Consider the following 15,232-nt stretch of genomic DNA (forward strand, 5'->3'; position numbering starts at 1 on the left):
ACTCAGTGGGAAGGCATGAGGGAAGGAGTGTTTGTGTAACGGGTATAGTGACTGTGTTAGTTATTTTATACAGTTGTAATAAAAGTGTTTACTGTTTTATGTGTCTTATTATTTATAATAGATATTGCAAATGCGTGTCATCGTCTACCTCATGAGTTGTTTTCTTTTGCATAGCTGATTGTTGTTAAATGTGGCACAACAGTTTATAGCACCCTGCACATTTATGTACATAGATTATTTACTCAGTTTTTTTGTTTATCTTCTATCTATTTTTTTTTTTTTTTTCAAATCGTTGATTTTTATTTTATAATGTTTTATGGCATTCAGGTTGGACGGCAAAGTAAGATTTTCATTGTTCAGGGAAACTTGTTTCCTTACTGTGCAAATGAATCTTGAAATGTATTATGAGAAAAAAACTTTGCCAACATTGTGATGTGTCATAGATTTTTATTTAAAAACGTATTTTCTGTCAGGCTTCAGTCTGCTCCTCTTCTGGCACACTACCTCTCCAGCTCTGGAGAGGTTACACCTGAAAGAAACACAAGAACAAAATTGTAATTACCCAACTTTAAAATCATTAAATTCTCTGCTGATGGTGATCAGAAACCAGCTTGGTGTCTAAGGTCCTGCAGGTGGTGGTTTAACTCTGCAGCTGTAGACTGAGACGTTTCCTCTGATGCTTCTGGTTGAAGTTTATGATTAACTTAACTTAACAAAAATATGTCATTTTTGGAAATCGTCAAATTAACTCAAACAAGAAACTAAGAATAAACAAAATAGAAATAGAAAGAGTAACAGGTCTCAAGTTTCTTGGAGTAATAATTGATGATAAATTAAATTGGAAATCACATATAAGCTACATCAAGTCAAAGATATCCAAATCAATTGCAATATTACTTAGAGCCAAAAATTTCATAAATTCAAATTCACTATATACTTTGTACTGCTCCTTCATACTCCCATACCTGACTTATTGTGTGGAACTTTGGGGTAACACCTACAAAACAAATACAGAACTCATATATATTATTCAGAAAAAAGCAATAAGAATCGTTTGTAATGCTCCGTACAGACAACCCACAAACCAACTCTTTGTCAATTTGAAAGCGCTCAAATTCAGAGATCTAGTTGACTTTAAAATAATACAATTTATGTATTTAGTAATTCATCAAAAAGTTCCACAAAGTATCCAGGGGTTGTTTCAGATAAGGGAAAGTACATATGCTCTACGAGGTACAAGTATGCTAAAAACATTTATGGTACGAGCAAAAACAAAATATCATTGTATTACAACTAAAGGAGTTAAGCTATGGAACACTTTAAGTGATGAAATGAAATCATGTCAAACTCTTAATAAACTTAAAAGTACTTTGAAAAATCATATACTACATAAATATAGGACAGAAGCATTTTGATGTATGTATGCCTGAGTGCTAGTATATGTATGTATATGTACGTGCATGCCTATGCATGTATGTATGTGTGTATATTTATAAATATATACATGTATGTGTATATACATGTGTATATGAGTATGTACATATAAGTATATGTATATATGTGTGTATGTGTGTGAATATATATGTGTATATTATAAACATAATTGGAGAGTATGAATCTGCTGAATGACGGCTATTATGTAACATATATGAGTAATTCCATTGAGGACTGATAGGTAACTGATAAATTATTTATTGGTGTATTGTGTTTTAAAAAGGGGCAGGCATTATAAGTTTTCTTCTTCCTGCTCCTTTTCTAGCATGGTTGTGCCTTAAGATGTGTTTTTGATTTGTTTTAGTAAAATTCTGTGTTGCTTGTGCATAACCATGTGAGAAATAAATAAAATAACTAACTAACTAACTAAATGATTAACTTTAAAGTCTGCTCTTTGCAAGGCTATTTAAGAAGAAAAATGAAGATGAGAAACAGCTTTTGAAGCTTTTGAAGAAAGATTATATGTGAGTCATGTTGGGCGGCTGGAACCAGCCTGGACCACTTTGCTCAGACAGGTTTCTTACAAGCACCTGATCTTTTAAGAATTCAACAACAAAAAATCCATGTATAAAAAGAAAAATGACATATTGTAAAGCAGATTGAGGTGATGTTAACAATGTCGTCATTGTCATCCATTAGGAATTTAACCCAGGAACTTAATAATTAGCTCATTTTTAGATAGGCCTGCTGATAAATCCACTCACTATAAATTATAAGGAAAATAACGAGAGGCCAATACAACATGACTTCATGTATTTCTAATGGTTGCTGTATCTTTACATTAAGTCATTGTTCAGGTTTATCTGAACATCTTAGCACGTAAAAAGAAAAAGAAAAAACTGCTTAGTTCTTTTTTGGGATGGCAGTAAGAAATGAGGAAGTGGATTTATTTATTGTCAAACGTCACTGCAGCAGAAAGCAGACAGAGCTGAAATTAAAGCTTTTTATTCATTCTAATAATTTAGGGTCAATTAAGATCTACATGCAAAAAGTTTTGCTGATATTTTCTGTGTTGCAGTTTGGGGGAATCAGGCTTATTTTTATTAGCAAGCATACTTTAAGTTTTATCTGCTTACTGATCTCCAGCACACTAAAGGTGTGTTCACACTTAAGAAGAAAGGAACCTGGCGGTGCCAGTGGCTGCCGATCTTGGCCCACTGGGACCTGTGCCCCCAAGACCATGGGGGGCTCTCGCCCTTCGGGTGGGGCTGGAGTCTTCTTCGTGGTGGGGTATTTGGGTTGTGCTCCAGGGCTGCTGCTGAGGGCCCGGGTCTCTGACTTTTAATTTGACTTTAGTTCATGCCTCTATGGATTATCTGCAGCATGTTTTAACACTGAGCTCATGTTTCTTTCTGTGCTGCAAGATTAAAATGGGGAAGTGGAAGTTTCAAACCAAACATGCTGCTTTCTGCAATCATACTGATTTTACTCCTGATTGACAAGAAAACCAGAAGGAAGTTACAAGCAGTTATAAACTGAGTTCAAGGCTTAAAGCAAAGTAGAAAATATCTTCATATTTGCACAACTCATCTCTTTGATGACTTGTCCTCACATAATGTTTCAGAAAATCTAAATAGTGGCCATCCTGTTGTACATACACTTCACTTGCATTATACTTCATTCACTTTATGGGCTCTTCAGAATCATTGCACTAAAAGAAAGAAAAAACTGAAGCACATTTTTCACAGTTTGACACGTTTTATCTGCTATAAACACACTAGCTCTGAGCTGAATGTGATGCATGAGGTCATTCTTGTACTCACACCTCCTTGTATGTGGTGAAGAACTGGAAAGTTGTCCTGTCAGTTTGTTATCAGGCCCTAGAAGCCGACTAATGTTTGACACAACAGAGCAATTTATTCTTTAATTTAGTGTTTTATCTAGTTTCAGCTCTGGTGATAACATTGTTAAGGTTACCATAGCAACATGGCTGAAAAATAAAGGCATTTCTAATAAGAAATGTTCATCTTTACAATTTCACAAAACATTTTCTGCTTTAATCTGCAGCAATCTGATGTTTCCCAGCAGGAGTTTTTTATCATGAAGAGATGATCAATGTTCTTCACTTCACCTGTCAGAGTTCTTAACATTATGGCTGTAAATGCTGTCTTTGTGAAACAAAATGTTTAGCTTCAGCTCAGTCACACATTCAGTCAACGGTTTGGGGTCTAAACCACAATCCCATCACAATGTGAGAACATCTGCAGACTGTAGCATCAATACAATGAAACACTGAACTAAACATGACAAATATAGAGATAAAATTATTTTAAATCTATTCTATTCAGGTTTGACACTATATACATCCATATGAGTTTTTATTTATATACAGATATGATCTATAGATAGAAAATGGAACAGATCTGGAAAGTTACTCTATATATATATATATATATATATATATATATATATATATATATATATATATATATATACACACACATACACATATATATGTAGTATATTTTTATGTGTTAAAAAAAATAATGACACATTTATTGTTATCAATAAGCGATATTACTAAAATGTTTCCAAACCAATGCAAAAAAAAGCTGGCCCGTTATAGCTTACATGGTGTATGTACGTCACTTGAGGTGCACATTAATCTGTGCAAATTTACACATATTTTTCTTGTATTAGAAGTTAGCACTAATGTGAAAAGTCTGCAACCAGCCCACAGTGGCAAACCGCTGAGACCGTTGAGGAAATGGTAACTACCGCTACAGAAACGGTAAGTGCCATTGCAGAAACAGTAACTGCTGTTGTAGTGAGAGTGGCTGGCCTGGATCTTAGCATCTCTCTTTCTCTCTCCCCGCCGCCACCCTCCCCTCGCCCTCCCTCTGCTTCTAGCTGTTGAGAACAACTGCACAAAACTGATGTTACTCCATTTGCGATCCACTAGTTTTGCCTCACGTCAGGTCCCGGATGTGTGGCACAAAAGTTTGAATTTCAGATCTGAATTTGAATTTCAGATCTGAATTTGAATGGAGAGAACTTAAACTGAACTATGAAAATTAATTAGGGAATGAATTTTTTCAAATACAAAAGTTTCAACTTTACCAATATACACATTCAAAAAACAAAGATTCAATATCAAATATGATCATTTGGATTCAGTTTTTTAAAGCAATTATTCAAACAGGCATATTCAGATTCAAATTGAATGATTCAAATTCAAATATAAAGAATTCTCATTCGCTCCCCAGTGGCACAAAGTTTATCTCATAGAAACGTGTCATCATGTCATCACGTCAGCTGCAGAGAATCCAATAATTCTGGACCTGTAGTCAGGTCCAGAACTATTGGATTATCTGGTAAAGAGGCATCAGTATTAACATATGAACCTAAATATAAGATTAATAAATAAACTATCTTAAAAAGTGTTTATATTATGCATATACATATGAACACAACGAGCTAAAAATAGCTGTTTTATTGGTGTTTTTATCACTTCATCATTACTTAGAAAACTGCGAGTTAAGTTTACTAATAATTAGCAAGTTCACTGCTAATTTACGCATATGGATTGTAGGTGTGAAACCACAGACCCAAAAAAAGTTGAAACCCAAACTTGTGGTTTTCTCACATTTTCTCTGAAATCTAGTTCTCATGCTACTTGCTGGTGACAGTTGCTGATGGAGACAATTATAGACTGAGTTCAAGGCATAAAACAAAGTAGAAAATATCTTCATATTTGCACAACTCATCTGTTTGATGACTTGTCCTCACATAATGTTTCAGAAAAAACTAAATATTGGCCATCCTGTTGTACATTCACTAACTGTGAAAACAAATAATGCACATTGTATTATACTTCAGTCACTTTGTGAGCTCTTCAGAATTATTGAAATTAAACAAAGAAAAAAACTGAAGCACATCTTTCACAGTTTGACAGATTTTATCTGCTATAAACACACTAGCTCTGAGCTGAATGTGATGCATGAGGTCATTCTTGTACTCACACCTCCTTGTATGTGGTGAAGAACTGGAAAGTTGGCCTGTCAGTTTGTTCTCAGGCCCTAGAAGCCTAATAATGTTTGACACAACAAAACTTTTATTATTTAATTCAGAATTTTTTTTAGTTTCTCCTGAGAATATGACTTTTCTAAGGTTATCATAAAAACATGGCGGACAAACAAAAGCACCTCTAATAAGAACTGTTCATCTTTACAATTTCACAAAACATTTTCTGCTTTAATCTGCAGCAATCTGATGTTTCCCAGCAGAAGTTTGTATCATGAAGAGAAGATCAATGTTCTTCACTTCACCTGTCAGAGTTTTTAACTTTGTGGCTGTAAATGCTGTCTTTGTGAAACAAAATTTTTATCTTCAGCTCAGTGACACATTTAGTCAACGGTTTGGGGTCTAAACCACAATCCCACCACAATGTGAGAACATCTGCAGACTGTAGCATCAATAAAATGAAACACTGAACTGAACTAAACATGACAAATATAGAGATAAAATTATTTTAAATCTATTCTATTCAGGTTGGACACTATATACATCCATAAGAGAGTTTTTATTTATATACAGATATGATCTATAGATGCACTAGAGGAATGATGTGTGGGTGTTGCAGAGGGAAATAACAAATAGAGCTCTGAGATGGAGAAAACCACAGTGGGTAGCAGAAAAATGCACAAGATATTTATAACAACTGTGGTTAGACTGAACTACTTTAACTGTTTTCTGTGGGGATGAATGAGCTGCTGTGGTGCTACTTCCTACTCTGTGGGGCTCAGAGTAAAGTCCAGGACTGACCTGGATCCTCTGATCAGCTTCTGTTCAGTTCTTTCCTACCCTGTTCTGTACATTCACCACCCCAGCAGACCACACAGTAATACATGCTGATGCTAGCACAGTGTTGTATGTTTTCAGCAGTGACTTCCTAACTCCAAAAGACCTCGGCCTTCTCAGCTAGTGGAGATGAGTTTGGCCTTTCTTGTATAGAGCATCTGTGGTGGGTCAGTCCAGTTTATTGTTGAGGTGAACACCCAGTGACTGGTATACTGGTGCATGCCATGCAGCTTCAGTGAAGTCAAGAGAAACACAAACACAGATTTACTGAATGTAACAGAGACAGAATGGAAGGAATAAAAGTTAACAACATAACAAAGATGGAGGTCTGTAACAGGGATGGAGAGTTGATTGGATACAGTGAGGGTGATTGGGGGATGAGTGAGAGTTAAACAGCTGAGTGTAAAAGTTTAGCAACCTGGAACTGGTGAGAAAGGTACAACTCACCACTTTTTTAACTTCACATTTGAAGAAGTGGATGCACCAACAGAGGAGCAGAAATTATAAACATACTCGGGCAAACTGTCGTGTGAAAAGCCAAACAGCACAACTGCATAAATAACTACACATACACACAACACATCCCTTATCAATAGACATTGCAATATTTCTTTAGGGATTATATTAATTAAGACCTTGCACAGACCTCTGTACATGAAAACAGTTAAAATGTTTGTGCAATGGACAGGAAATGTAACAACGTCAACCAACTGCTGTCGTCGAAAAACTACCAACGCTATCTGAGCTCAGTGTGAAAGGGAAGGAAAGGGAGGGGGGTTTTAATTTAAGAAGAGAAGTTAGAAAAACATTAGTCTCACATGCATGTCAGATGTAACGTCTCCTTCATCATTACTGTTGATGCACATTAGAAGACTTTCTGACTGGCTGTGCAGCAGGACTGGATGTGATGATGGATCACTCTTTTCTCTGTGTGCTGGGGTTATTCTGTAAGTACATCACTGACTTTCTGTCTGCAAATGATAGAAAATATTTCTATATAGTGAGAATGACTGTGTATCATTGGTTTAATGTGTTTCTCCGAGAGCCTGAGAAGAACAGAGCTGTGTGTTTCTTGTTAATCAGATTGTTTACTCTCAAAAGTAAAAAATGTGATTTACTTGGGGGGGTACATATTCTGGCAGACCCCTCTGCCAGAATAATCAGCCCCTTCCATTTGTCACTCCAGATGACTTACAGCCACCAAATTCACAACATCAATCAATAATCACGATCTGACTCTATTCCCAAAAGTAAAAAAAAATGCTGGGTCCAATAGGTTCCGATTTACTGAGTGGGTCCATATCCTGGCAGACCTCTCTGCAGAACATGGACCCCAATGGACCTACAACTGAAAGTGGTCCATGAATGGCGTCTTATGGTTTGGTTGTCGGCCCCTTTTATGATGGAAACACACAAAACAGCAAAACCGGACCACCAACCAAACCGAACCAAACTCCTCAGTTGAAACGAGGCTTTACATGCCGTCCACATGCGAGTTGCTTCAATCTTCAACTGTGCTACATGTGAGGGTGCTTTTCACAGCAAGGGAGCTTTTTTCAGCTCAACACTTATTTCTCTCCACTTCCGTAAAAAAATGATTTCAGACAGTATGCAGAAATCGTTCCGATGAGTTTCTGCCATCAGTATAGACGCTGAAGTGAAGACCAGTTAATGATATTCAGTCTAATTCTTTAGACAAACTGAAAGGGAAGATTTAAAACTTACAGTCAAAGGAGTTGATGATAATGTGGAGAGATTCTGAACAAAAACACAACTGAGAAAAGTCCAGTCGGCTATAAATTGTGGTATTTAAAATGTAATCTCATGAACATTCTTTTCTTTATGTTTAAATAGTATTGGATAATATCTTTAAGTAGCCTCTTACAGTCATAGCACCTGCACATATTTTTGTCATCCAACACTGAAACAAGGTGCAAATTTAGAGCCAGCAGAACCTCAGTTGTCTCAAACATCATGGTCTAGTGTCACCACTTTGTGGTAGAAAATGGGATATGAATTCACACAAAGCACAAGCAGACCAGAGAATTTGATGCCCAGGGACCACCAGCTCAGGATCTCCAGGCATCACGAGTGTCATGCAGGTTTTAGATCAGGGATCTAACAAACTTACATTACGTCATTATCTAATTCAAACTTCCTTCATTCTTGTTATTATAGGAGCTGTGCCTCTCAGTTTTATGCAGCCATCAGATCCACTATATTCTTGCAAAATATCTCTAGTTTTGTTTTTACTTGTGTGAGCAACACAAAATCTCTTCATTTTATTTTGACCTTATCTTTGCATGAAATATGAGTATTGGGCTTGTCTTTTACATGTTCCTGGGTGTTCAGATTTGATGGAGTCTCTGTTTATCTTGTTTCCTGTTTTGTTTTGTAAAACATTTTCACGTGTGTGTTTGTATTTGTCTGTGTGTGGGATTTACTTCCCTATCACACCTGGGTCCCCTTTCAGGAAGCGGGTTTAGTAAAAACTCAGAGTTATGGGAATCTTTTTTTAATTTTTTTTATTTAACCTTTATTTAACCAGGAAGTCCCATTGAGATTCAGAATCTCTTTTACAAGAGAGACCTGGCCAAGGTAGCAGCCAAATACAGTTTACAAATACACAAAAATTAAGCAAAATAAACACATTAAGATTTAGAGCAACTATTTAAAAACACAGTGAGCCTCTCAAGAAAAACAAACACATGTCTCCTTTACCACACTCATTATGATTGCCTTAAATTTATCCACTGAAATAAATGATTCATTTAAGATCTCTTTGTAAATCGTTCCATGTCCATGGTGCAGAATAGGAAAAGGCTGTTTTTCCCAACTCTGTGAGCGACCGGGGAACAGTGAAAAGCAAGCGATTTGCAGAGCGGAGCCGGTAACTCCCAGAACTGACACAGAGTAGGTCACAAAGATATCCTGGAAGTTTTCCCGATATTGCTTTATAGATGAAAAAATACCAGTGATGTTTTCTGCGAGTGGTTAGTGATGTCCAACCGACCAGATTATGAAGAGTGCAGTGGTGAGTGAGGGATTTTGCATTTGTTATAAATCGTAATGATGCATGATACACTGAATCGAGTTTATGCAAAATTGATGAGGCTGCATGCATATACAAGGTATCACCATAATCAATCACAGACCAAAAAGTAGCATTCACAAGTTTTTTCTTTGCGCTGAAAGTAAAGCAAGATCTATGTCTAAAATAAAAACCAACCTTCACTTTGAGCTTTTTGATTAAAGTGGTGATGTGTACACTAAATGTAAGCTTATCATCAGTCCATATACCCAAGTACTTGTACGATGAAACCCTCTCAATGAGTTTCCCATCTGATGTAGAGATGTTATAATCACCTAATGGGGATCGGGCTTTTGAAAAGACCATAAATTTTGTTTTCCGAACATTTAAAATCAATTTCACGTTCAGAAGTGCAATTTCTAAAGACTGAAATGCAGCCTGAAGATCTTGCACAGCCCCTATGGCGGATGGAGCATAGGTGTAAATGACTGTATCATCAGCATATAGATGTATTTTTGATTTAATATCTTTACCCAAATCATTTATGAAAATAGAAATAGGCCCCAGAATAGATCCCTGTGGAACACCTTTCACTATGTTAAGGAATTCAGATTTATGGCCTTCTACAAAAACTCACTGGGAACGATCTGTAAGATAATTTTGAAACCATTTTGTGGTATTACAACTAAAACCAATTGATCTTAATTTGTCAATAAGCAATCCATGGTCAACTGAGTCAAATGCCTTAGAGAGATCCACAAATAAGGCAGTGCTGTTTTTAATCTAAGGCTCCAATTATGTCATTTATTACAACTGTGGCAGCAGTGACAGTGCTATGACCAGCTCTAAAACCCGACTGAACATTATTAAAAATATTTTTATCAGCCAATTTACACAAGACTCAAGGATCTTAGCCAGAACTGAAAGTTTAGAAATTGGACGAAAATTGTTCAAATCTGCAGGATCGCCACCTTTAAATAAAGGGAGAATTTGGGCTGATTTCCAATTTTTAGGTATAGTATTAGAGCAAAGACTCAAATTAAAAATATGAGTGATGGGCTCAGCAATAATATCAGCTGCAACCTTTAAGAGGTATGGATCCAGTGTATCTGGACCTGCAGATTTTTTGTGATCAATTTCTTTCAGTGCTTTATGAACTTGAGAAACAGAGACAGGTTTAAAATCAAACAGCTCCTTATTTCTATATTCTACTGAGTTGGCTGGGCTTGAGACAGGTGTATTCACATTTTTGTGATCAAATATAGATCCAGCTTGAATAAAGTGTTTGTTAAACTGATTGACCATAACATCTTTGTCTTTTATTTTGTCTAAGCCAACAAGAATTTCTTCCTGGAGGATTGAGGCCATGTCTGTACCAGACAGGAATTTAATTCAATTTCCAAAATTTTGCAGGGTTTTTTTGATTTTCTGTAACTGATTTTAAATAGAATTCAGATTTGGATTTTCGGATCATTAAAGTACACTTATTTCTTAGAGTTCTAAATGCTGTCCAATCTTGAGAGGAATTTGAAAATCTAGCCTGCACCCACAATTTATTCCTCAAACAAATTTGCTCTTTGAGACTGTCTGAAAACCATGGATTTTCCCTACCACTGACCCGAAACTTCTTGATTGGTGCATGTTTGTTAGTAATAGAAAGAAAAATTGATTGGAAATATTGCCATGCCAATTCAACAACAGAAATCACAGAAACTCTATTGAGATTATTTTGGTATAGGTCACGCAGAAAAGCCTGCTGTTCAAAGTTTTTAAAGTGTCTTTTAAAAATGAGACGAGGTTTTACCTTGGGGATTTTAGCATTTCTGACACAAGCAATTACACAATGATCACTAATATCATTACAAAATATAGCAGGTGAAATGTACTTGTGAGCTATATTTGTTATAATTAAATCAAGAATAGCAGATTTATTATGTACTTTGGGATTTAATCTAGTTGGTTCATTTATAAGTTGCACCAAGTTTAATGTATCACACAATTTCTTTAGACAATCTGAATTTTCTGAATCCAAATTTAAATCACCCATAAGAATGAATTCAGAATTATTTATTTCGTGTAAAATATCTGAAATAGATTGAAGGGCATCTTTAGAGGCAGATGGGGGCCTATAACAGCCAACTACAGTGACATGAGTGTCCTTTGAAATGGTCACTTTAATTGCCAAGAGTTCAAACTGTTTAGCTTTTGTAACTGAGAGTGTAACAGAGCTTATGAACCTTGATTTTACATAGATTGCAACCCCACCCCCTTTACCAACTCGATCAGTTCGAAGAACTTTATAACCTTCAGTTGAAATTGATTCATCAGGTATAGAATTCTTAAGCCAAGTTTCGGATAAGATCATTACATCAGTGTTTGTAGTATTAGCCCAGATCTTGGGCATATCAATTTTAGGGACAAGGCTTCTAACATTTAAATGTATAAACCCAAGACCATCTCTACTTTTGAATTCTGAGGGGGTAGATAAGCACTGCGAATTAGCATACAGAGATGTGGCTAGCAGGCAAAGCTGGAGAATTAGCATGCAAAGCTGTATGCTAGCATGCAGAGCCTGAGGTTAGCATGTATTGCTTGAGGCTAGCAGACAATACTGACTCATGGAGGATAACAAGAAGAGCTTCCAGCAAAGAGATAGCAGTCCAGTTTGGTAAAAAGAGAGGCTAGCACAAAGGTCTAACAACTTCAAACTGGTATCTAGTAGCATGGGCTGTGAGTCTTTATCAGATTTTTTAGCAGGTTTTGTATACTTAGCTTTAGAGTTCACACAAAGAAGGGTGTTTAACAGCTAGCAAAATTTGTTGTTTGTCATAGGCTAGCACATTGAGAATCTGTCCACTCAGGTGCTCTAATCCATCATGTGGATTTCCAAATAGGCCTAGGCCTCATGCAGTTGATATTCCATGGCAATCAAAAATAACTTCTGCTGAGTATATAACATCCCAAACTGCAGGAGAAGTGGTTTCCTTGAGAAGCATCACAGACATGTGCCCAAAACATTTAAAATATTACACATAAAACCATAAAAACTCAGATCTCAAGCACTGAGACCCACACAGAGAACTGACCTGGCTGCCATCTTGGATGAAGAAGGTCTGGGTTTTCGGTTTCATTAAGCGAGTTCAGTGTAACTCTGTTACAACGAGTCAAACAAATATGGTTTTTTAACCCCAATGTGCAGACACAGACAAACCAGAAGGCACAGGATGAATCAAATAGAAAAGAGTTTTTAATGAAAGTTCGAGCTGAATCTGGAAACAGTCAAATCCAAGTTCAGGATCCGGTGACCGCAGTGGTTCGCAGCTGACCAGACAGAACGGGCGGGCAGGTAGAGTGTGGCGTGGAGTCGGTAGGAGCTGGAGATGAGTGAACGGATCGAAGCTGGGAAAACAATCCAAGAAGTTGGTGAGGCAGACAGGGCTGGCAAGATCTGTAGCACTAAGAGCCTAAGCACAAGACAGATGTTGTTAGTTATAACTAACAACATTTGAGAGGCCACGATATACCAGAAGGGAAACTGGACGATCCAGCGAGGAATATGGAATGATCCTGTGTATAAGTACTGTGGTGACTTGATTGATGGATGAGATCCTGGTGTGGAGATCAGCCCAGGTGAGGGGATTGCTGCCTTGGAATATTCTGGTAACCCTCCTGGCCAGGAACAGACATGACACACAAAACAGACAGAGGCAGCCAAACGCATACACTAGGGCAATCCGAGAACACACACACAGGGGAGACAGACAAAAACCCTAACAAATTCTGAGTCAGTAACTGTGGCAACAGACTCCGTGAAGCTAACCTGCTCGCTGGCAGGTTTTCTTCATCTAATCCTGAGTTTCTCCTCCTCTTTAGCTGCAGCCTGCAGACTGAAGGGAGTGTCAGACAAGGCATGTCCATTTTGTTGAAGAGCCAGTTGACATCAAAGCACAGTTACTCCACAGAAATCTATGTCTGGAATGAGTGATCAGACCCCACTTGGCTGTTTTATTCTTCCCTCGTGAATATTTGTTTGAGCATCAACGTTTTTCTGCACAATCGATCATGTATCTGAAAAATATTCTCAGCCCTAATATTTTCATATGACACATCTTGGACATGCTCTCAGTTTGGAGCAAGTTCTTTCAGTTGCACTTCATTTTTGCCAAAGGGAGTTTTTTTTATAACATCAGTGACGCTGAGCATATATTATATGGCCTCTTCTTTGTTGTTCTGGTCTAAAAGTTAGCCTAAGCTGTGTTAATAATGTTGATATGTCTGTTTGTGAAAATGGACATTTTTTTTTATGTATTTATTTTTTCAATATATATAGACCATATATGAACATATGATACAGATACATGTGTCTTTGACCCACATCACCTGGGTTTGGATTTGGAACAGGGATCAAAGAATATGTCACCCCTGCAGGTTCATCACTAGTGAGTGATGAGGGAGTGGGGGGGAGAACTCTCAAACAGGAATCTCCTGAAGTCCAAGCTCCAGGACCATGAAATGGTCTGCAAATCCAGTGCTTCTCTCTTCTTTTTATTAATTTTATTCTTTTTATGCCCTCTTCTTTACCTTTGGCAACAATCAATCTTTCACTTCAATCAAATCCCATTTCTTTCCTTCCTTCTCACCACATTTCTTCTCCAATTCATCCACCAATTTTTGACATCCATCCACATTCTGATTCCCATTAAACTTAAAGTTTTTCTTCCACTTTTTCAAACACCTCACATTTGCAGAATCTTTGCAAAATATAAACTTCAAATCCCTTTCCAACACCAAAGAGCTGCCTTGTCCCATGGTGACAAAGGTTTCTTATCAAGGTTCCCTGAACCCCCTTAAATATTTCCAGACTATTAAATGTGTCCCAGACACACTTAAATTCTGACGCAAATTTAGATAAGAATTCCACCACAAATTCGTTCCCCAAGATTAAAAAAAATTCAGCTTTTCACCAGATCAAGTCATGGTTTGGATTAATTGGCTCCCGTTATTTTCCAAAGGTTGGTGCGTTCTGGCCCCTCTTGCTGCAGCTAATTCAGACTGGGGGTCTTTATAGCAAGGAGGTCCTGGACCTCCCCTGTGAACAGTGCAGGGGGAGCCTCCTTCTTTTCCCCCTGCCTCTCCTGTAGTGAATCAGCTGATCGGCTTTTCTCTCTTGTTGTGTTTGTTTATCATTCAGCTAAGAAGAAGGAAACTAGCAGTTTTACTCAAAAGTATTGTTTTTGGATGCACATGCTTAAGTACCGAGCTACATTTATCAGTCACATGTCAATCAGACCCATGTTACTGAAGCTGAAGAAAGAAACCTGTTGATAACAGCATCCTATTTCAGTTAGACGTTGTTAGCCTTTATTTCATACAATTTGTCACTATTCATGGTGTTTACTAGTGAAACAGCTGTAAAATCTACTAGTCATCAGACAGCCATGCACACATCTTTAAAGATAGATCAGGTTCAGATATCTAGTAAGAGTTGAACAGTGAAGGAAACAAGGGATCATCTTCTCCAAATCATTGTTGCTGTGCAGATGTTGGAAACACAGATCTGATTATTTATGGGCCATGAATATGGTGATAGGAATTATGAACAGGCTCTGAGATATAAATCAAAGCAGCTGCCAGGTGGTAGAAAAGGAAAAGGTTGGCACAATAGATGCATTTTGTAAAGTTTTGATTTTATGTAATATTGAATTGATTATTACAACTAAAGTGATCATCTAATGTTAAAATGTGAAGAAAAAGCCAAGTGAGCTTTGGCTTGCTTTTTATGTTGATACAAAATAGTAAAAATGGACATATTTCAGGCATAATCACAAATGGTGATTAAACATGATTAATTAAATAGTAAATGGTAAATGGACTTGTACTTATATAGTACTTTTCTAGTCAGTTTGA

The 15,232-nt window shown here is 37.0% G+C and overlaps 2 protein-coding genes across 12 annotated transcripts in view; one reads left to right on the top strand and one right to left on the bottom strand.

Annotated features, from left to right (window-relative positions):
* LOC121639986 (Fc receptor-like protein 5) overlaps nt 1–15,232 on the bottom strand; it is a 907,115-nt gene that overhangs the window by 71,435 nt on the left and 820,448 nt on the right. The gene's annotated exons all lie outside the window — the stretch shown is intronic.
* Nucleotides 7,114–15,232, top strand: part of LOC121640009 (Fc receptor-like protein 5) — an 88,481-nt gene continuing 80,362 nt past the window's right edge. For all 11 annotated transcript variants that reach the window (XR_006010300.1, XR_006010299.1, XR_006010301.1 and 8 more), the window contains exon 1: nt 7,114–7,241. Coding sequence is in view for 8 of the 11 variants with exons in the window: in XM_041985665.1 (XP_041841599.1) it covers nt 7,202–7,241 (40 nt within the window). In the remaining 3 variants the exon portion in view is untranslated. The remainder of the gene's footprint in view (nt 7,242–15,232) is intronic.

Source organism: Melanotaenia boesemani, chromosome 5, assembly GCF_017639745.1.
Source record: "Melanotaenia boesemani isolate fMelBoe1 chromosome 5, fMelBoe1.pri, whole genome shotgun sequence".
In the NCBI taxonomy this organism is placed as follows: Eukaryota; Metazoa; Chordata; class Actinopteri; order Atheriniformes; family Melanotaeniidae; genus Melanotaenia; species Melanotaenia boesemani.